Here is a 22584-nt window from a genome sequence, read left to right as displayed (position 1 = left end):
AATCACTGGCATTTCACATTAAAAGAAGTTTGCTGGGAAGTAACAAAACACATCTAAATCACACATCACAGTAACAGCAGAACAGCATTGGGAAACTTTTCTACATTAAATATCCTATAATAAATGCAAGTTGCAGTGAGTGATTATAAATAGCACGTACCAAATTGGTTTTGTTTGTGAATATTGTCTTTATAATGTTGGAAACAGAACTAAGCGTAAAAATGCAGCTTTGATCAAACTCTTTACTGCATAATTTTTTTTATTGACACCCTTCAAAAATTCCAGGACATACTGTATATGAGACAAACTTTTGAGACAAACTTATTCTTATTAGTGCTCAGCCAAACATTCACTGAATGCAGGAATTGCATGGGTATAAATATTTCAGTGATACAGGTACAAATGTAGAACCAAATGCAATAAAATGTACAGGTACTCCATGTTCCAATAACTGTAGCGTAACATGGTTCAAGTCGATTAAACTAACAATGCAGAGTACATCCCGCATATCATCTTAGCTTGGAGGCTACGTTTTTCTTTAAAAAGTACAATTCAAATTGACCACTGAACAGAAAGCTAAATTAGGTTAGTTTGTGAAAGCTCAGAAAGCATGTTGTTCCTTTGCACCAAAAATAAACAAATTGCTCAGATACTGTATCTTCAAATGTTATCAGTTGCCTACAGAATCACAACTCTAAGCTCCAGAAATTGCCTAGATATGCCTCAACATTAATACTACTGCAGCCCAGATTGAAAATGCCATGTGGTTATCTGCACTCAAATAATTTCATTTATACCCCCCCTCATCACATACATTCTAAACTTTTAAATTTAGATTTATACAGTTAAGCCTTTTATTTAGTCTATTTGTTGCCATTTACTTTAGTATTTCAAAAACAAAAAGAAAACTGGACCTCCAAGTTTTATGCTCAAACAGTATTTGTTCAAGACAACATCTATCAACTCTGAACCCAAAGTTATGCTAATAATAATGAATATTCACACATGTTTAGTTCTTTAAATTATTCCATTAACTTGAGCATTCAATTAATTTCAGCACCACATTGGTGCTTAATCCAAATGCAAACGGAATATCAGAATAAGCAATAATCAGTGATGATTGTTAGTTATTGTGACTTAATGTGATGACATTTTATTACTGGGCCATTCAGTGATTCAGATCACAATTGAAGTGGTTACAACTCAAATACACAGGTTCAGGTTACTTTACCAGAATACCAACTGCAGTTAAATGCTTCAAAAACAAAGATCACCCAATGAATGTGCAAGATCAGCACGAGAAATATTTCACATACTGTCCCCATTCTCATTATGCAAGTTGTTAACTGCTCATTTCATGTTCCAACTTTTTTTTTAAAGAAATAGAATACAGAATTCTTAGGTAGCCCCAATTTTAAAACCATTAAGCACCACATAATGCAGCATACATAACCCTTTTCAAACTATGTTGAATATGTACTCCTGGTCAAAGAATTAAAACAAAAAAATCACTGTCTATCATGGTTATTCAGTGGTAAGATCAATAAAGAATATGGTGCGTAAACTGGCCAATAAGCTACCAAATAAACATCTATTCATCCAACCAGAGTGAAATATTGATCACTGAAATACAAGGATAATTTTGTCATGGTTAGTTGGGTAGAGCTACCATGTTAGAAACTGCCTAACAAAGTAGGCTGTGAATGAGTTTGTTTAAAAGCCATTGAAAACTCAAATGATGAGTCAGTGAGTTTCCAGAGAGTGCAACTAGCATTTAGACCAAGAAAGTCACACTATGTTCTGGATAAACTGATCTTAGTCAAGTCAACAGTAGGGACACCATAATGGGTCACAGGACTGCAACAGAATAAGAGAAACAATCTAGCTTCAAATTATTATTTCAGAAGTAGTTACAAGAGGAGTTGACATGTAGGCAGTGAGAGGAGAAAAGGATTGAACTATGCAGTGACGTGCCCTACCACAACAGCCTGTTGTCAATTATGAACCGTAACCAAGTAGAGAAGGCAAGGTGATGTTCATGGAGTATGAATGGGATATAGAAATAGAAAAAAAAGTGGCAATAAAGTGACTGCTAGCAGAAGTGGACATAAAGAGACACATGCCACCTTAAACTTTCATTTAAAATCAACCACTGCACTAAAATCTTTTAGGTGACAATGAATAAGTGCCATCATTGATCGAACTCTTCATGTAACAATACAGACAACAATCAAATTAAGTTGCAAAAAAAAAAAACCATTCCTTACCATAACATCAGAAAACAGACAAGGTTTCCAGAATGACACTGTCACTTATTCTCGAATAATTTTCTGAAGCCAAAATGGCAAGGCTTCATTTCATAGCACTTAATAAATAAGATGAGAGCCACATTGACATGTTTATATTATTGTCTCACAACAGTTCTCATCAACATAGTCACTACTATTTTTAGCTCATCGAACTTCACAACAAGACATGAAGTTTTAAAAAGGCCCATGAGCCTAAATATTATTGCCATTTCACAATGCAGCTTACAATAATGGAACCAAAATTAATTCATTGCTTTGGTGGCACGACCTGCTATTTAAATATAGAGAAATAGTAATTCTGTAGGGCAGCTTGTTAGCGACCAATTTAAACTAGGAAAATTGGATTATGGCAAAGCAATTTCCTGCATTTAACTCTAACTTCTAAACCTTTGTATTTTACTCCAGATTTTAAATTGGACTGTCAAATGGGAAACTCAGCAATCATTACAGGGGTAGGAAAAGATACTGCAGCATGCTGCGTGCAAATCAAAGTACTTGCAATATTATATTTTACATTAATTATAGGGTCAATTTCAATTACATTCACTTTGTTTTGACGTCCAATTTTGTTAATGCAAAACATTTGCAAAGTTTTGATGCTTCAAAAGCTAATTTCAAATGCAAAAGGAACAAAGGACATATTTTGCTAAGTCCCTCCTTCAGCATTGATGTTTGCAAAATGTAGAAAGTAGTTTCAAAAACATTCAATAATGTGAAATGATACATCACCTTTTTCTTTCTACAGTATAGCAGCAGGTTTAGATACTGTAATAATACTTCCCTAAAACACACATCGCTTCCTTCCTCTCAGCTACATACTATACGACATTTCTCCCATGTTTCTCTTTAAAGCAACGTATGCTTGTAAACAGCAACACCATCTACATGCACCATTACTCTATATGGTCAAATAGGTTTTCCCTTGGATCTTGAGTATTCGGCTTGATTATTAACTGATGATTCGGCTCACAGACTGGAGAGTGGGAAACTCATCATCCTCAAAATGTGAAGCCTTGTGGGTGACAAAGTCTTTCTGAGTCAGCACTTGTTGACATGTGGGACACACCTGGTAGTCAAAATCTGAATTCATGGTGGTTTGCCATGCATTTTTCTTGTTCTTTTTTGATTTGTTTGAACCTTGCTTCTCTCTTAAGTCCTTATGAGCAGAAAGAAGTTCCTGCTGCTTGGCTGTATCCGGCAGCAAAACCAACAGTTCATTGAATATTTTCAAGAAATTTTCTCCCAGAAGTTCTCTGCAACTCCTATAATAGTCTGCAGCAGAAATCCGACCCTGGGAACGCAAGACAGCGATGTAAAAATGAAAGTAAACCACAGTTCACCAGATGCTGAATAATTTAAGGAACAGTCCACAGGAAGCAAATAATTATCAAACTGAGACTGAAGCAAGCAACTGTTTTGGTGCAGAGTTAAAGAAGGTAAAGTACAACAACACAAAAGCCATGAAACTTCTACCAGGTTCCTATCAAAGGAATAGTAATTACATTGGTGCAAAAGCACCTCTGAAATAGTATTCCAGGAAGCATCACTTTTGATTTGCTTTCATCTCAGTTGATATGGGAAGTCTTCTGTGCAATTCAGGATTTACAATTAGAAGTCTCATTCATTGCTCAATCTGAATATCCATGATATGCAAAAAAAAGCCAAGGAAAAAGGAACATTTAAGATACTAAAGTAACTTGAGCATAAAACAAGTTACACCTGATAGCTATAAAAAAATTAAAATTTTTTAATAACTTTAGTTAATTCCCATTATTTGACTCAAAACATGTGTTACAATCTATTTTTATGAAACAATAAAAAAATTAAAGAAAACATTCTATGCCGCCACACCTTTCATGAACAGAAAGACATTGGAAAAGAAAGTATGCCCTCCTCCATCATCATCTCACCTTTGCTGATGCCGCTTACCTGTCTGAATTGTCCAGACTGTGTTTTGAATTTGTTGAATTTTGTTTCATCATTGTGCAAAATTGTATTTATTGATTGAATTAGTTCAACATTCCTCTGCTTAAAGTTCTCAGGAAGGAGATAAATATTTGATGATCTATATTGAAACAAATTAAGAACTATTTTGTGAAAACAGATCAAACAGAAAAGTCACTTCTAGTCTCATCTTTTCAGTCCTGTGCTTGCCATGATCACACCCAAAACATTAGATACAGGTGTTTCTGCTCTAACGTGAGTTAGCTTTAATCCGACTGGAGAATTTAGATCATTATTGCAGAAGATGAGCTTTCCTTACCTGTACTGGCTATGTGATCTGGCCCCATTAGCTTGAATGGGGCCGCTACTGCGTGATTTTCATGATCGCACAAGAACTGAACTATTATGTTATTTCAGAACTGACTGTACATCAAATTAGTGCATACAGTACACGATTACCGGTGGAAGCCAAATAAATCGTAAGCATTAATGGAAATGATTTTCTACTTTAATTCCTTCTACCTTTAGAACAAGTCTTTGAATTGGGATTACAAATTAACTCAGATTACTCTAAAAGGTATTGGTGATTAAACAATGGAAAAACACCACAAATTTTATTATCTAATAGATGTGAAAAACTAGGAAAATGTTTTGTATTTAGTACAAAAATACACACAAAACATTTATAAAATGTACATGAACTATAAGTCCACTTGCATGGCTTGCAATAATAATGTACCACTAAGTAGCTCTGAAGCACCCTGGAAATACTGCAACACCAGTAAATTAGGACGATATCAATATTAAACATTAAACATCCAGTCTCGGATCTTCAGAATGTGTTCCTAAATGATATAAATCTGTTTCACTAATAAAATCGGAGAATAAAGACACTTACAAAACATCAATTTGTACTTGAATTCAGGATTTTGGATGCCAGAAGCTGATGTATTTCATGCCCAACTTTTCTTTCTGATATGAAGTCCACAGATATTCAGAACCAATGTGCAGATAAATCATTCAACAGTGGAAAGCATCACAGCTAATTCCAATTCTACTCCAAAATGCCACACATTTCTAGGTGAGTGTCATCAGAGAAAGGGTTATGAATGGTAACGTGTTAGCAAATAAAAGCTAGATGCAAATAATCTCCATCAGATCTGCTCACATTCCAACAGAAACAACAGATTAAATCAAGATGATCTGTAATAGCTCAGTTATGTAAGTATGCAAGTTAGCTCACTGAGCTGGAATATTTATTTTCAGACATTTCGTCACCATACTAGTAACATCTTCAGTGAAAGTCTCCAGAGAAGCACGGTAGTACGTCCCGACCCCTCTATGTATAGGTCTTAATTTCTTAAGATGGGTGATGTCATTTCTGGGTTATTTCCCCAAAGGAAGGTAGATAGGATCTAAATTGACATGTTTAGTGATGGAGTTCAGGTGGGACATACCAGCGCTTCACTGTAGACTCTCACTGAAGATGTTACCTAGTATGGTGATGAAACGTCTGAAAACAAAATTTTCCAGGCCAACAAGCTAACTTACATACATACTTATCATCAACCCCCTGAGCTACAAACCTTCTCAAAAATCACTAGCTCAGTTCTATATTGAGCAATGAAGTTACTACCTGAACCAATAACATAAGACTATAAAAAGTAGGAACTGGAGTAGCCCTTTCTACTCCTCGAGCCTACTTCACCATTCAACAGGATCATGGCTGATCAGATACTCCACACATCCATTTTCCTGCATTTTTTCATAACCCTCAATTTCCCTACTGATCAAGAATTAATTTAGCTCAGCCTTAAATATATACAACGTGGAATGATATCTGGGAAAATGCTAGAAGAATTACTATTTGTAACAGAACGCAGGCTATCCAGCTGAAGATACTTCATAGGGCCCATATAGCACCGGTTCGATTGGCAAAATTTAAGGCAGGAGCATCTCCAATGTGTCCTAAATGCAAAATAGAGGTGGGCACTCTTGTACATTGCTTATGGACCTGTCATAAGATCCGCAGATATTGGACTAAAGTAGCAAGCACCCTGACAGAAATTTTAGGAACGGAAATAAAAGTGGACCCCGTATCTCTCCTCTTGGGCTTTTCGAACTTTCCCTCCCTGGACACGTACGGGAAGAGACTATTTTCTATTCTTTCTTTCTGTGCAAGGAAAAATATTTTGATGAACTGGGTGTCGGAGGGCCCCCCTGGACTTTCAAATTGGCACAGACTAATTATGGAATGTATTCCTCTTGACTTCCTTACAAATATGGTGCACCGAAAGACCGAATTATTTTATAAAATATGGCAGCCCTTTTTGAATTACATAAATACAGATATTTCGGCTATCCTAACAAGGGCTTTTATTTAATTGAGATTACAAACCTGGCTGGTCCGCGGCCCCTCGGGGGAGGAATCCCGCACGAATATGGGTTTTATCATATCTGATGTTAACACATCCAGAGCATGTAAGAGACTTAAATATACACTCTGGTTAGTTGTAGGTTAGATTAGTAGATAGTTGAGTTTTGTTTGTTTGTGTTTTTTTTTCTTTTCGTTTTTTTTTGTCAAATTTTGGTTATTGTATATTTGATCTAATTGTATATCAATGTTTATATCTGAGAGTTTTGTTTATTTTTGTAAACTTGTAAAAATGTTAAATTTCTAATAAAAATATTTTAAAAAAAAAATATATACAACGACTCTGCCCCCACAGCTCTCTGAGGCAAAGATATCCAAAGACAACTCTCAGCAGAAATTCTTCCTCAACTCAGTCTTAAATTGGCACCCATTAATTTTGAGACTATGTCCTCTGGTTCTCATGAGGGGAACATCCTCTCAGTGATTAATGTCAAGTCCCTTAAGAGAATCTTACAAGCTTTAATAAGATAATAAGATAATCTCTCATTTCTCTGAAGACCATCCCTCTGAACTAGAGATTATTCTCTGAGCTGCCTGCAACACCTTTTTTCTCAATAAGGAGACTAAAAGTGGGGGATCCAAGATGGCGGCGACCCAGCAAGTCTGAGTCTATAGTGCTCCTCCCAAGACTTGGGTAAAGTGGGTCACCCACCCTCACCAAATCATTCATAATAGCTGTTTAATTTAATTAGTTGCTTAGTATTACATTTAAACAATCTAATATTTAGTAAAAATGACCAAAGGGAAGGGAGCCCTCAGCTCTCAGCAAGCAGGAACCCCTCCCCCACCCGCAGCTGCCTACAGTGACAAGCCTTGTGGTAATGATCTCCAAACTGGATGCTTTTATCGAAGAATCCCGAAATCGATGGGACTCACTCTCGACTGCGCTGCAGAAGCACGACCGAGACATCCAGGAAATCGAGCACCGAGTTGGAGGGGTGGAGTTAAAGGCCGCGACCTCTGAAACTACAGCGCAATCGGCCGTGGATCAGGTCCGGACTCTCGAACAACGAGTCCGGACCTTAGAGAATTACACTGACGACCTCGATAATCGAGGTCGTCAAAAAAATTTTCGTTTGCTGGGCCTTCCCGAACGGGAAGAGGAAGGCCAGCTTACAGCATTCCTTGAGCAGTGGCTGCCACAGCTTTTAAATCTGGAATCTGGATCAGGTCAGGTAAGGGTGGAATGGGCCTACCGGGTCGCAATACGCGGGGCCGGCTCGAACCAGCGCCCACGCCCAGTCATGTTCCAGCTGCAGAGCTATAGGGAGAGGCAGATACTCCTAGAAATCTTGGAAAAGACCCCCAAGCTATGATCTATAAAGGATCCAAGATCATGTTATTCCAGGACTTTTCCCCAGCTCTGGTGCGAAAGAGGAAGGCATTCGACGAGGCGAAGAAGTGTTTAAGGGACTTAAATATTCAGTACTCCTTACGCTACCCAGCGACGCTGCGCTTTAACCATGAAGGATCCATGTATTACTTCGGACCGCCAGAAAAGGCCAAGGAATTCTTGGACTCTCTTAGATAAATTGTAAGAGATAATGGATGTTGCTTTGCCTTTCCCCCCGCTTTGGTTTATATCCCCCCCTCCCTTTTCTTTCTTTTTTTTCTTACTTCACTGTTTAATACTATCATGGGGGGTGGGGAGAGGGATTTGATTTTCTCCCCCCCCCTTGGGGTTTTCTTTTATTATTTTATGTATATATGTGAGTATGTATGTATGTATGTATGTATGTATGTATGTGTGTGTGTGTGTATATGGTGGGGGGTTTGGTTAATGTTGGTGGGGGGAGGTAGTTACCTTATTCTATTTTACCTCTGTCTCTAGGAGGGGGGTTGTTTTTCCCTTGTTATTTTGTATTATTATATTTAATTATCATTTGTTGAGGTTGTAATTTTATAGTTATATGTTTATATATGGTATTAACATTACCAAATATATCCAGGTGTTGGTGTCGGTGGGGGTAGGGTGCTCACTGTTAACTCTAGCTTTGTATTATATCTGAATTCTCCCCATTTTATTGAGGAGCGCCTGGGTCAAGGGTGGGGCATTGGTTGGGTGAATTTATGATGGACTTTTGGAAAGGAAGTGACACCCCCTGGGAACAAGGGGGAAAATCTCCACTTAAATAGGTTTTATATTTTTTTTTATTATTTAGAAATAGTTTTTTATTATACTATTGAGAGTGTATGAGAGCGCCTTTATTTTTGTAAATTTTATATGCTCTATGCTCAGGATGTTCTGGATAGGGTTTCCCCTCCCGAGGGGTCTCGGATTTGCCCGGATGATTATGGTTGATCAGTCGGTTAAGTGGTGCACATGGAATGTCAAGGGGAGTAATTCGCCAGTCAAAAGGAAGAAAATATTATCAAATCTCAAGAAAGAAAAGTTGATATAGCTCTCCTACAGGAGACACACCTGTCGGATAAAGAACACTTGAAATTACGACAGGGTGGATTTGATCAGGCCTTTTTTTCTTCTTTTAGCTCAAAAAGCAGGGGAGTTGTTATTCTTGTTCGGAAGAATTTCCCTTTCAAAATCCTAAATCAGATAAAAGATGAATCTGGACGATATATTTTGATTAAAGCCCTTATAAATGGAGAGGAATGTGGGATTTTAAATTTGTACTGCCCCCCCGGCACACCCCTTTAAATTCATAACGGAAGCCTTTTCAAAATTGATGGCTTTTGGTGCCGGTCATATAACTATAGGGGGAGACTTTAATTGTATTATGGATCCGGAAATAGATAGGATTCCCAAGAGTACTGCAGGAGTATCTCCCAGATCTAGACAATTGGTGGATCTGAACAAAGAATTAGGATTAGAAGATGCATGGAGATGTCTTCATCCACAGGGCAGAGATTTTTCTTTCTACTCCAATCCACATAGATGTCATACCAGAATTGATATGTTTTTTGCCCCCTCATTTTTTTTTTTAAATTCCATATCATCCTGTAAAATAGGTAGTATAGCAATTTCCGACCATGCTGCTGTATATATGGAAACTAAGGCGAGGAACAATGGGACATCCCCTCGGCATTGGCGTATGGACCCCTTCCTAATGAAAGATAGCAATTTTGTAAAGTACTTCTCTCAAGAATTTAAAACTTTTTTAGAAATTAATTCAGGTACGGCTAGCAACCCATCAATGATGTGGGAGACCATCAAAGCTTACATGCGAGGTTTGATCATCTCCTACTCAGCGACCCAGAAAATATTGAAGGGAGAACAACAGCGTCTGCTTGAAGCTCGCTTAAAAGCAGCTGAAACAGCATACACTGATAGACCTCCTATTATTAAATTGCAAAGGATTACGGCTCTTAGGACAGCTCTAAACACTACACTTACTCAAACGGCTAAGAGGGAAATATTATTTGCAAAACAAAGGTCATATGAATATGGCGACAAACCAGGTAGATACTTAGCATTTCTTGCAAAGAATAAAAAGGCCCCTCAGACTATTACGTCTATCAAGGAAAGTATGGGTATTTTGACTCATGATCATAAAAAGATTAATGCGATCTTTAGAGAATTTTATTCTGAGTTATATAAATCGCAGGATTGTGAAGACAGGACTAGGAGGATGCAGTCATTTTTTAAAAATTTGACCTTTCCGGGCCTAACTCCGGAAAGCTCCTCTAACAGTCCAAGAAATACTTGATGCAATTAGGCAACTTCAGAGCGGTAAGGCACCGGGCCCAGATGGTTTTCAAGCAGAATTCTATGAAGAATTTACAGAAATATTGGCTGGTCCACTTATGGACATGTATAACTATGCATATAGGCGGGAGACAGCCCTGACTTCGCTGAAAGAGGCAAATATCTCTCTTATCCTTAAAAAAGGAAAGGATCCAGAAGATTGTACATCATATTGACCAATATCCTTGCTAAATGTAGATTTTAAAATCCTTTCTAAAACGTTAGCATTGAGACTAGAAAGGGTACTGCCACATATTATAAAGGAGGATCATACGGGGTTTATTAAGGGCCGTAGATCATCCAATAATATTAGAAGGGTTTTGAATATGATTCAAGCCTGTCATCAGGGAAAGATACCAGCAGTAGTAGTTTCATTAGAGGCGGAAAAGGCATTTGATAGGGTTGAATGGTCATATTTGTTTTACACATTGGTAAGGTTTCGCGTTGGACAGGTGTTTACCAAATGGGTCTCAACATTGTATAGTGATCCCAAAGCAGTTGCGGTTACCAATGGATTAGGTTCGGATAGCTTCAATGTGGGTAGGGGCTGCCGTTAGGGATGTCCCCTCTCGCCATTGTTATTTACGCTAATAATTGAACCACTAGCAGAAGCTATACGAGCTGATCCTAATATAACGGCCCCGAGGATTGGTGCAGGTAAACATAAAATTACCTTTATGCAGATGATGTTCTTCTATTCCTCAGTAATCCTCTGATGTCCGTACCTTGCCTAATCCAAGTTATTAATACATTTAGCGCATTCTCAGGCTATAAAATTAATTTTTCAAAATCAGAGGCCATGCCAATGGGTGGCCTTGCTATGATACCCCACTTAGTGGATGGATCCCTTTTTCCCTTTCGTTGGTCCCTGGAGGGCTTCTTATATTTAGGCATTTTTATTACCCCAGTATTTGGTCAGTTGTATAAGGCTAATTTTGTGCATTTACTGGAAAGGATAAGGCAGGACCTCCAGCAATGGGGAGACCTTCCAATTTCCTGGTTGGGTAGAATAGCACTAATTAAAATGAGTGTCCTATATCCTATGAGAATGCTTCCGGTGATGCTGCTAAGGCTGGCTCTACGTAAATTATATGGCTGGCTGGGTTCCTTTATCTGGAATCATAGACGGCCCCTCATTAAGCTGAAGAAGCTACAGCTTCCACAGGCAAGGGGAGGATTGGACTTCCCAGATTTTAGGAAATATCAGTTAAGTTCCCTATTAAGTTACATAGCTGATTGGGTCTTGTCTGATCCACAATCAATCTGGTTGGACATCGAGGCCTCTCAAGTAAAATACCCACTTATTAATCTTTTATTTTCAGACAAGAGGAAAATCATTACAGATCACTGTAAAAACCCTATAATACTAAACACAATTAAGGCTTGGAATATAATGCGGCAAAATGAGGGTAATTCACATAAAACATCCCCCTATGCATCAATAGTGGGAGCATAGGGATTCCAACCGGGGTTTACAGATGCCACTTTTAAATTCTGGAGATCCAGGGGTATCTCATGTCTAGGGGACCTATTTAAAGATGGGGTCCTGATGTCTTTTGAACAGCTGCATCAGAAATTCGGATTACCTAATGGAGACCTCTTTCGATACTTCCCAATTCGAGACTATATCCAGAAGACGACTACGTTATTAGATAGTCTTTATAAATCAGATAGAGAATGTAGTGTCCTACGACCAGTGGGGGTATCTTCCGTCAGTACTATTTATCATTTACTACATGATGAAGTATCGGGAGATATGGATAATCTGCTTAAAACATGGGATCAGGATTTGGGAAGAAATCTCTATAGAAACATGGAATGATATTTGGGAAAACGCTAGAAGAATTACTATCTGTAACAGAACCCAGGCTATCCAGCTGAAGATACTTCATAGGGCCCATATAGCACTGGTTCAACTGGCAAAATTTAAGGCAGGAGCATCTCCAACGTATCCCAAATGTAAAATAGAGGTGGGCACTCTTGTACATTGCCTATGGACCCGTCATAAGATCCGTACATATTGGACTAAAGTAGCAAGTACCCTGACAGAAATTTTAGGAACGGAAATTAAAGTGGACCCTGTATCTCTCCTTTTGGGCTTTTTGAACTTTCCCTCCCTGGACATGTACGGGAAGAGACTATTTTCTATTCTCTCTTTCTGTGCAAGGAAAAATATTTTGGTGAACTGGGTGGCTGAGGCCCCCCCTGGACTTTCAAATTGGCACAGATTAATTATGGAATGTATTCCCCTTGACTTCCTTACAAATATGGCGCACCGAAAGACCGAATTATTTTATAAAATATGGCAGCCCTTCTTGAATTATATAAATACAGATATTTCGGCTATCCTAACAAGGGCTTTTATTTAATTGAGATTACAAACCTGGCTGGTCCGGGGCCCCTTAGGAGAGGAATCCCGCACGAATACGGGTTTTATTACATTTGATGTTAACACATTCCGAGCATGTAAGAGACTTAAATATACACTCTGGTTAGTTGTAGGTTAGATTAGTAGACAGTTTAGTTTTGTTTTTTTTTTCTTTTTCGGTATTTTTTTCTTTTGTTAAATTTTGGCTATTGTATATTTGATTTAATTGTATATCAATGTTTGTATTTGAGAGTTTTGTTTATTTTTGTAAACTTGTAAAAATGTTAAATCTCTAATAAAAATATCTAAATAAAAAAAAGAGACTAAAAGTGCTCTCGGTACACGAGGTGGTCGCACTTTGTACGGTTGCTGTAAGACTTCTCTACTCATACTTCAACCCTCTTGGATTAATCTCATTCCTGATGAAGGACTTCTGCCCGACCTACTGTGCTTTTCCAGCACACTTTGCAATTCTTGAATTAAGGGTTAACATTTCATTAACCTTCCTGATTCCCTGCATTCCAGCGTGGACTGACTATGGTAAATGCAGGGTTATGGAGATAGGGTGGGGTTGGGGGCTGGATCTAGGTGGAATGCTCTTTGGAGCATTGGTGCAGGCTCGATGGGCCAAGTAGCCTCGTTCTGCACTGTAGGAATTATATGAAGTGCTTCTATTCTATAGATAAACCGAGACTGAATCATACCAGAAGGTATTAGGTCAGTTGGTCAAATGTAGAAGATGGTAGTACCTTAGGGTATACAGTAAATGACAAGACCCGTCAGAGCATTGATATACAGAGAGATCTTGGGGTGGAAGTCCACAGCTCTGTGAAAGTGACAATACAAGTGGAAATGATGATAAAGGCAGCATACAGCATGCCTGCCTTCATTGATTGGGGCACCAAGTATAAAAGTTGGCAAGTCATTTTGCAGCTGTATTAAACCTCAGTTAGGCTACTTTTGGAGCAGTGTGTGCAGTTATGGTTGCCACATTATAGGAAGGATGTGGAGACTTTGGAGAGGGTGCAAAAGAAAGAGGATGTTGCCTGGACTGAAGTGTATTAGCTTTGAGAAGTTAGACAAACTTGAATTATTTTTGCTAGACTGGCATAGGCTGAGGGGCAATCTGATAAATGTATACAAAATTATGACAGACATGGATAGGGTGGATAGTTAGAGTCTCTTTCCCAGGGTAGAGATATCAAATACTAGGAGGCGGAGTTTAAAGTGAGAGGGTGAAGTTTAACAGAGATGTACAAGGGAAGATGCCTGGACCACTCTGCCAGGAAGGTGGTAGAAGCAGATACAATAAAAATGTTTTAAGAGGAATTTAGATAGAGACAAACAGGTAGAGGAAACAGGGATATACAGAGGAACCTTGATTATCCAAACGAGATGGGCAGCCACTATTTCGTTCAGATAATTGATTATTTGTTTAATTGCTTTCCTCTGGGGCTCAGAGTTTTCTGTAAAGTCTGCTCCCCATTCAGGAGACTAGGCAAAAGTACACTGCGCGAGACACACACACACCCCCCCCCCCCCACCCCGTCCACAGCCTCCAGTGGCAAAGAATTCCATAGATTCACCGGGTTGAAGACATTTCTCCTTAACTCCATTGTAAAGGAACTTCCTTTTACTCTTTGGCTATGCTCTCAGGTCTTAATCTCTCTTTGCTAATGGAAACATCCACTCTATCCAGGCCTTTCGATATTCTCCAAGTTTCAATTAGACTCCCGTCAACTTTCTAAACTCAAAGTATAGATCCAATGTCCTCAAATGTTCCTCATATGTTAAGCCTTCCATTCCTGGCATCATTCTTATGAACCTCCTCTGGACACACTCCAAGGCCAGTGCATCCTTCCTGAGATACGGGGCCCAAAATTGCTCAATATTTTTAAATGTGATCTGACCAGAGCCTTAAAGCCCCAGAAGTACACGCCTGCCTTTCGAAATGCGAACATTGCATTTGCCTTCCTAATTACCGACTCAAACTGTAAGCTACCCTTAAGAGAATCCTGCACCAGGGCTCCTAGGTCCCTTTGCACTTCAGATTTCTGCATTTCTTCCCCATTTAGAAAATAATCAAGGCCTCTATTATTCCTGCAAAAGTGCATCACCTCACACTTTCCCACGTCGGATTCCATCTGCCACTTTTGTCCATCCTCCTAACCTATCATTCTGCAGCCTCTTTCCCCAATACTACCTGCCCCTCCACCTATCTTTGTATCCATCTGAAAATATAGCCAGAATGCCCTCAGTTTATTCTTCTATATCATTATGAATAAAATGAAAATTTGTAGCCTAACACTGTCCCTTTGCAGATGACAGACAGTGACAAAAGTTACTGAAAGTGGAGTCACAGGTAAATAGGGAAGTGAAGGCGGCTTTTGGCACACAAACCTTTATTAGTCAAAGCACTGAGTACAGAAGTTGGGAAGTTATGTTACAGTTGTAGTCTCCTGTGTAGGAGACTAAGGGGGGACCTTATTGAGGTATATAAGATCATGAGAGGCATGGATAGGGTGAATGCACTCAGTCTTTTTCTCAGGGTTGGGGAATCAAGGACGAGAGGACATGAGTTTAAAGTTTGAGGGGGAAAAATAAAAAGGGAACCTGAGGGGCAACCTTTTTTTTTTAAGAGAGAGGTTGATACACAGATGGAATGAGCTGCCAGTGCAAGTGGTTAAGGCAAGTATGTTAGCAACATTTAAAAGGCATTTGGACAAATACATGGATAGGAAAGGTTTAGAGGGATATGGGGCAAGTGCAGGGAAACAGGATTAACGTGTATGGATATTTTGATCAGCAAGGACTCATTTGGGCAGAAGCGGGCATCTCCACTAGTCACTGGCTGCATTCCGGAGAAGGACCCTTTTATCACCACTCTGCTTTCTATCAAACTGCCAATCTTCTATCCAGGCTAGTACCTTACCTTTAACACCATGGGCTCTTATCTTACTTAGCAACCTCCTGTGTTGCACTCTCTCAAAGGCATTCTGGAAGTTCAAGTAGATAACGTCCATTGGCACTCCTTTTTCTAACCTGCTCAATACCTCCTCCAAGAATACTCACAGATTTGTCAGGCATGACCTCCCCTTGATGAAACCATGCTGACTTTGCCCATCCAGAGGCAGTTTATCTCAGTGACAAAGAAATCCATGATCACCTGAAACATTGTGATGGGAGTTGAAGGGACAGAGGTGTAGGAAAATATTCTAAAGTAAGAGATAAGACAACCTTTGCATTCTAGCCCGAAGAGTGAGCACTTGAGCGGACAAGAGGAGGACAGGTCACCTTTTAAACAGGTCAGATCAGGCAATGTATGACTATGTACATTACCTGCTATATCCTTTTAAGTCTGCATACATACAACAGACATTAAAAGGGATAATATGGAATAGCCAGATGATTGTGTCATGGTTTTAATGGGGATTACAGTAAACGTCAAGGGGAGGATGTAAACTGCAGTTTAAGCCACTCATGGGATAGTTTATTGTAGGGTAGGATACAGCTGGAAGCACGATAGGGGAAATAGATGATGGCAGGTGATGGTTTGGCTCTGTTGACTGAGGTGGGAAGGAGGTGGTAGCTGGTTGGGTAAGTAATGATAAGAAAACAACATCTAAGGAAAACGATTATACAAAACTCTCCTGTTAAGGGCACGGATTGTGATAGTAATCATGAATATAGGACAGTATGTTGCTTTCCTGGTACTAGGATTAAGGACGTCTCAAAACATTTGAAGTATATTGTTAAGGGGAAGTATGTGAAACTGGAAGTTATTGTATACATCGGAAGGAGTTACATGGTTAAGGAAAAGATTAATGCTTTACATTGTGAATACAAGAGGTTAGGTCTAAGATTAAAAAACAGAACTCAAGTAGTAATCTCTGGTTCACTCCCAGTGCCAAACTCAAATGAGGGTAAAAATAAAAAGATAAAGGAGATGAATCAATGACTGAAAATGTGATGTAATGTTCAGGGATTCAGGTTTAGGTCATTGTGATCTCTTCTGGGGCAGAAAAATCTGTTCAAAAAGAATGGGTGCCACCTGTATTGAAAAGAGTGGAATATCCAAATCTTCCTAGTAGGAAGATTTTGCTAATTCTGTTAAAAGAGACTGTAAACTGTTTTACTGGGTGGCAAGGGGAGGGGTGCAGCATAGTTAATAAGAAGTTGGAGAAAGAAGGCTGATGAACATGAAGGCCCATGTTTGGGAAAATGGGATTAGGACATAAATGCTAGGACAAAAACTTGGCTGAGGGATAGACAGGACTAGCAGCTCAATGTTCTGGGTTTCAGACGATAAGGAATGATAGAAGGAGAGGCAGAAGAGGAGGGGGAGTGGCGCTTTGATTGAGGGAAACATTACTATGCATCTAGAGAAGTTATTTCTCAGGGATCATCCAGTGAAAGTATATGGCTCGAAATTAGAAAATGAATGATTACCATGATGGGATTGTACTACAGACCATCCCCACTACCCCCCTCCCACACCACAACAGTCAGATGGAAATTGAAGAATAAATATATGGAGATCTCAGATATATGTAAAATTAATAAGGGTGTAATACCAGATGATTTTGATTTTCCAAACATTGATTCAGGCTACCTTAGTGTGAAAGGTTTAAATGGTGATAAATTTGTTCAATGTTTTCCAAGGAAATTTTCTTTATCAATATACAAAATGCCCCAACTGAAGGAAAAGCAAAAATTGACCTTCTCTTGAGTAATAAGACAAGGCATATGACTGAAGTGATAGTGGGGTACACTGATCATTATTCCATTTATTTTAAAATAGTTATGGAAAAAAGATACACCGCCCATAAAATTTTTTTTTTTTTTAAAGTTTTTAATTGGAGTAAAACAAACTTTAATGTGGAGGGGCCGGTATTAGGGTAGACAAAAGTTAAAATCATACAACACTAGGTTGTAGTCCAGACTTATTTGGAAGTACAAGCTTTCGGAGCACTCCAAAAGCTTGCATTTCCAAATAAGCCTGCTGGACTACAATCTGGTGTTGTGCGATTTCAAATTTTAATGGTGAGACAAACTTCTAAAAATTGATTGGAGTAGACTGTTCATTGGTAAAGGGTCTTCTGATAGATGGGAGGCTTTCAAGAGTATGACGACGACAGTTCGGAGTCATTAGGTTCCTGTTAGAGTGAAAAGATAAAGCTGGTAGGATTAGCGAACAATGCATGAATAAAGATATTGTGCTTCTAGTATTAAAAAAAAAGAATCACATATTAGATGCTGACAACTGGGTTCAAAAGAATCTCTTCAAGAGTGTAAAAAGTGTAGGGGCATTCTTAAGAAGGAAATCAGGAAGGCAAAGAAAGATATTAAATAGGGTAATAGCCTTGACAAATAAGGTTAAGCATAATGCAGAGAGATTCAAGTGCATTAAGAGCAAGACAGCAAGTAGAGAGGGAGTAGAGCCCCTTAAGGATCAAAGAGGTCATCTTTATGTTGAACCTCAGGGAGAGGTGTTAAGTGAATATTTTGTATCCAGTTTTGTTGTGAAGAAATGGAGACTGAAGGATTCTGGGAAATAAATATTGACGTTTTGAAAATAGTTCATATTACAGAAGAGCAAGTGATGAGGGAGCTGAAAATATAAAGTTGGATATATCTCCAGACCCTGATCTAGCATAGCCAGGACATTGTGGAAAGTTAGGAAGGAAATTATGGGATCTCTTGCACATCTAAAACTGCAGGTAAGCTGCTAGATGACTGGAAGTGACTAATGTGTTTAAGAATGGATGTAAGGAGGTCAGGAACTAGGAGACTACAACTGTAACAACTTCCCAACTTCTGTACTCAGTGCTCTGACTGATAAAGGTCTGTGTGCCAAAAGCTGCCTTCATTTCCCTATTTACCTGTGACCCCACTTTCAGTAACTTTTGTCACTGTCCAAGATACCGTCTGTTTAGTCTCATCTGCAAAGGGACAGTGTTAGGCCACAGATTTTCATTTTATTCATTATGATATAGAAGAACGAACTGAAGGCATTCTGGCTATATTTGCAGATGATGCAAAGATAGGTGGAGGGGCAGGTAGTATTGAGGACGCAGAGAGGTTGCAGAAAGATAGGTTAGGAGGATGGGCAAAAGTGGCAGATGGAATCCAACGTGGGAAAGTGTGAGGTGATGCACTTTTGCAGAAATAATAGAGGCCTTGATTATTTTCTAAACGGGGAAGAAATGCAGAAATCAGAGGTGCAAAGGGACCTAGGAGCTCTGGTCCAGGATTCTCTTAAGGGTAGCTTGCAGTTTGAGTCGGTAATTAGGAAGGCAAATGCAATGTTCGCATTTCGAAAGGATTAGAATATAAAGGCAGGCATGTACTTCTGGGGCTTTTTAAGGCTCTGGTCAGATCACATTTAAAAATTGTGAACTATACACCTGAGAGTCTGATGTTGGTGGGAGGGGGATTGTGAAAGAAAGAATCTATATACATTTGGAGAGGCAAGAAATGATTAGGGATAGTCATCCTGGTTTTGTGCAAGGGAAATCCTGTTTCACAAACTTGATTCAGTTTTCTGAGGAAGTTACCGAGATGACTGAGGAGGGCAGAGCAGAACACATTCTTTAGTTGAGAAGGAGGGGGAGGAGGAGGAGGAGGAGGAGGAGGAGGAGGAGGAGGAGGAGGAGGAGGAGGAGGAGGAGAAGGAGGAGGAGGAGGAGGAGGAGAAGGAGGAGGAGGAGAAGGAGGAGGAGGAGAAGGAGGAGGAGGAGGAGAAGGAGGAGGAGGAGAAGGAGGAGGAGGAGGAGAAGGAGGAGGAGGAGAAGAAGAAGGAGGAGGAGGAGAAGGAGGAGGAGGAGAAGGAGGAGGAGGAGAAGGAGGAGGAGGAGGAGGAGGAAAAGGAGGAGGAAAAGGAGAAGGAAAAGGAGAAGGAAAAGGAGAAGGAAAAGGAGAAGGAGGAGAAGGAGGAGGAAAAGGAGAAGGAGGAGAAGGAGGAGAAGGAGAAGGAGGAGAAGGAGGAGAAGGAGAAGGAGGAGAAGGAGAAGGAGGAGAAGGAGGAGGAGAAGGAGGAGGAGAAGGAGGAGGAGGAGGAGAAGAAGGAGGAGGAGAAGAAGGAGGAGGAGAAGAAGGAGGAGGAGAAGAAGGAGGAGGAGAAGGAGGAGGAGAAGGAGGAGGAGGAGAAGAAGGAGGAGGAGGAGGAGGAGAAGAAGGAGACAAGGTTCCGCATTGTTGACAAATTAGTAAAGTTAGATCACAGGTTTCAGGGCGAGCTTGCCAATTAAATACAAAATTGGATCAAAGGCAGGAGACAAATAGGTTTGCTTTTTGGACTGAAGGCCTGTGACCAGGAGTGTTCCACAGGTATTGGTGCTGGACTCACTTTATTTTATGAATGATTTAGATGAGAATTTAGGAGGCACAGTTCTTGCGTTTGCGGATGTCACCAAATGGGAGAGGAGAGTGAAGGTTATCCTACAAAGACATATAGATTGCTTGGGTCAATGGCCTTAAGACTGGTAGATGGAGTTCACTTTGGAAAAGTGCAAGGTATTGCATTTTAGTAAGACGAACAAGGGCGGAACTTGTATAATATACAATAAAGGAAGGAGTTTAGGAGTGAAGTTGGAGGAAGTGGGTCAAGGCCTTAATGAGTACTTTGTATTGGTATTCACAAAAGGAGAAGGACATGATAGATGGATGGATGGACAGATGAAGTCCAGAGAGGGGTCTGTTGATATTTTAGGACATCGATATTTTTTAAAAAGTGCCTCATTGGATATTTTGAAAAGCATTAAGGTAAACAAGTCCCCAGAAAATGATAGGTTCTATCCCAGAATACTGAGGAAGGAAATTGCTGGGGGTTTGTTTGAAATCTCTGAATCCTCTGTAGTCACAAGAGAAATGTCAGAGGAATGGATAACAGCCAATGTCTGTATAAGAGGAGCAACAGGGATAATCTGGGAAATTGTAGGCCTGAAAGCCTTAACGGTAGGTAAATTATATGATGATGATTTTTAGGACAGGATTTCTTCACATTTGGAAGTATATGGATTTATAAGTGATAGGCAGCATGGTTTTGTGGGGCAGATTGCATCTCGCAAACTTGATTGAGTTTTACTGAGGAAGTAATATAGATGATCGTAAAGGCAGGGCAATGTATACATGGACTTTAGTAGCACCTTTGACAAGGTCCTGCAGGGCAGGCTGACACAGCTGAGCCACATGGGATGTGCACTGAATTGCTAAGATACAGAATTGGCCTCATCATAGAAGACAAAGGAGAAGTGGAAGAGTGTTTTTCTAATCGGAGATCTGTGACCAATGCTGTCCCGCAAGGATCAGTACTGGGACCCCATTGTTTGTAATATTTTACATATAGATGGAGAATGTATGTGCTCTGATCAGTAAATTTGCAGGTGAAACAAATTGGGGAACTGGGGATAATAAGGAGGATTATCAGAGGATAAGCAGGATATAATTAGGCTGGAGACTTGGACGGACAAATGGAATTTAATCTCGACAAATGTGAGGTGATGCATTTTGGAAGGTCTAATGTAGGAGGGAATTAAACAGTAAATTGCAAAACCTTTAGAAACATCAACAGACGTATCTAGGAACGTAGGTCCATACTTTCCTGATAATAGCAACATAAGTGAATAAGGTGGTCAAAAAGGCAAATGGTATGTTTTCTTTAATCAGCCAGGGCGAGTATAAAAATTGGCAAATAGTGCTGCAGCTACAAAGATCTTTAACGAGGCTATATTTGGAATATTGTGTACAGTTTTGAGCACCACACTACCAGTAGGATAGAGAGGGTTTGGAGGGGGTACAGAAATAGTTTACCAGGATGTTGCCTGGTTTGGAAGGTATTAGCTACAGAGAGGGGTTGGACAACTTGGTTTGTTTTCATTTAAACGTCAGAAGCTGAGGGAAGACTTGATATAATTTTGTAAATTTATGAGGCGCATGAATAGAATTAGTTTTCACGGCCCATGGTAGGAAGGTCAGTTACTAGGGAACATAGGTTTAAGATACAAGAGGAAGAGTTTAAAGGAAATGAGAGAGGCAGGTTTCTTTTTTAAAAAAAAAACAAAGTGCTAAGTGCTTGCAATGTGCTGCCAGGGGTGTTGGGAGAAACAGATATAATAACAGAGGCATCTTGACAGATAGGCAGGGAATAGCAGGGATTTTGCCTGAAACGTCGATTTTCCTGCTCCTCGGATGCTGCCTGACTTACTGCACTTTTTCATCATCACAGACTCTAATCTCCAGCATCTTCAGTCTTCACTTTTGCCAAGGGAACAGCAGGATACAGACCACGTAAAGGCGAAAGGTTTTTAGTTTAAAAAGGCATGTGACGCAGGCTTGGTGGGATGATGGGTCTGTTCTTTGAAATCAGTTATGGTAAACCAGTGAGAATATCTTTATTGGTATTGTACTTTTATTGAAAATAATGATTTTGAAAGTGACAACAGCGATCAAATGAATGCTGAAAGGTGGTGGTGATAGGACTAAAGTTTGACCTGGAGAGAAGCAGGGCACATCATGACAATCCCAGGAAGGCAAATGAACAACCTTCAACCAGATTTCTGTCAATGTCAAAATTGATGATGTACTTGACCAAGTTAACGGAAGGCAGGGCCTTGTGCAAAACTGAACAAACATTTTATACAAAAATGCACAGAAGGGAACTGATCTAATGGTGGAGTCTGCTGTGGCATAGTAAATTTGAGGGGTACAAAGTCAGCAAGATAAGCAGGCATGCCTGGTAGGAAGGAGAAGAAATAATGACACAATAATAGGCTGCTGCTTCATGCCAACAGGTACAAAGACATAGACTTGTCTAACAGGGATTCAA

At 39.6% G+C, this 22584-nt stretch overlaps 1 protein-coding gene across 1 annotated transcript in view; it reads right to left on the bottom strand.

Annotated features, from left to right (window-relative positions):
- Positions 1-241: 241 nt before the first annotated feature.
- znf598 (zinc finger protein 598) overlaps positions 242-22584 on the bottom strand; it is a 70076-nt gene continuing 47733 nt past the window's right edge. Inside the window, exons 11-12 of the mRNA XM_043711100.2 lie at positions 4239-4374; positions 242-3600 (exon numbers count right to left, since the gene is read on the bottom strand). Coding sequence (XP_043567035.1) covers positions 3259-3600; positions 4239-4374 — 478 coding nt within the window. The 3' untranslated portion in view covers positions 242-3258. The remainder of the gene's footprint in view (positions 3601-4238; positions 4375-22584) is intronic.

Source organism: Chiloscyllium plagiosum, unplaced genomic scaffold (genome assembly GCF_037043375.1).
Source record: "Chiloscyllium plagiosum isolate Xiang-an unplaced genomic scaffold, Cpla_swu_hap1 HiC_scaffold_20, whole genome shotgun sequence".
NCBI lineage: Eukaryota > Metazoa > Chordata > Chondrichthyes > Orectolobiformes > Hemiscylliidae > Chiloscyllium > Chiloscyllium plagiosum.
Note: the sequence above shows the minus strand (reverse complement) of the source record. Positions and strands in the feature narration are given on the sequence as shown.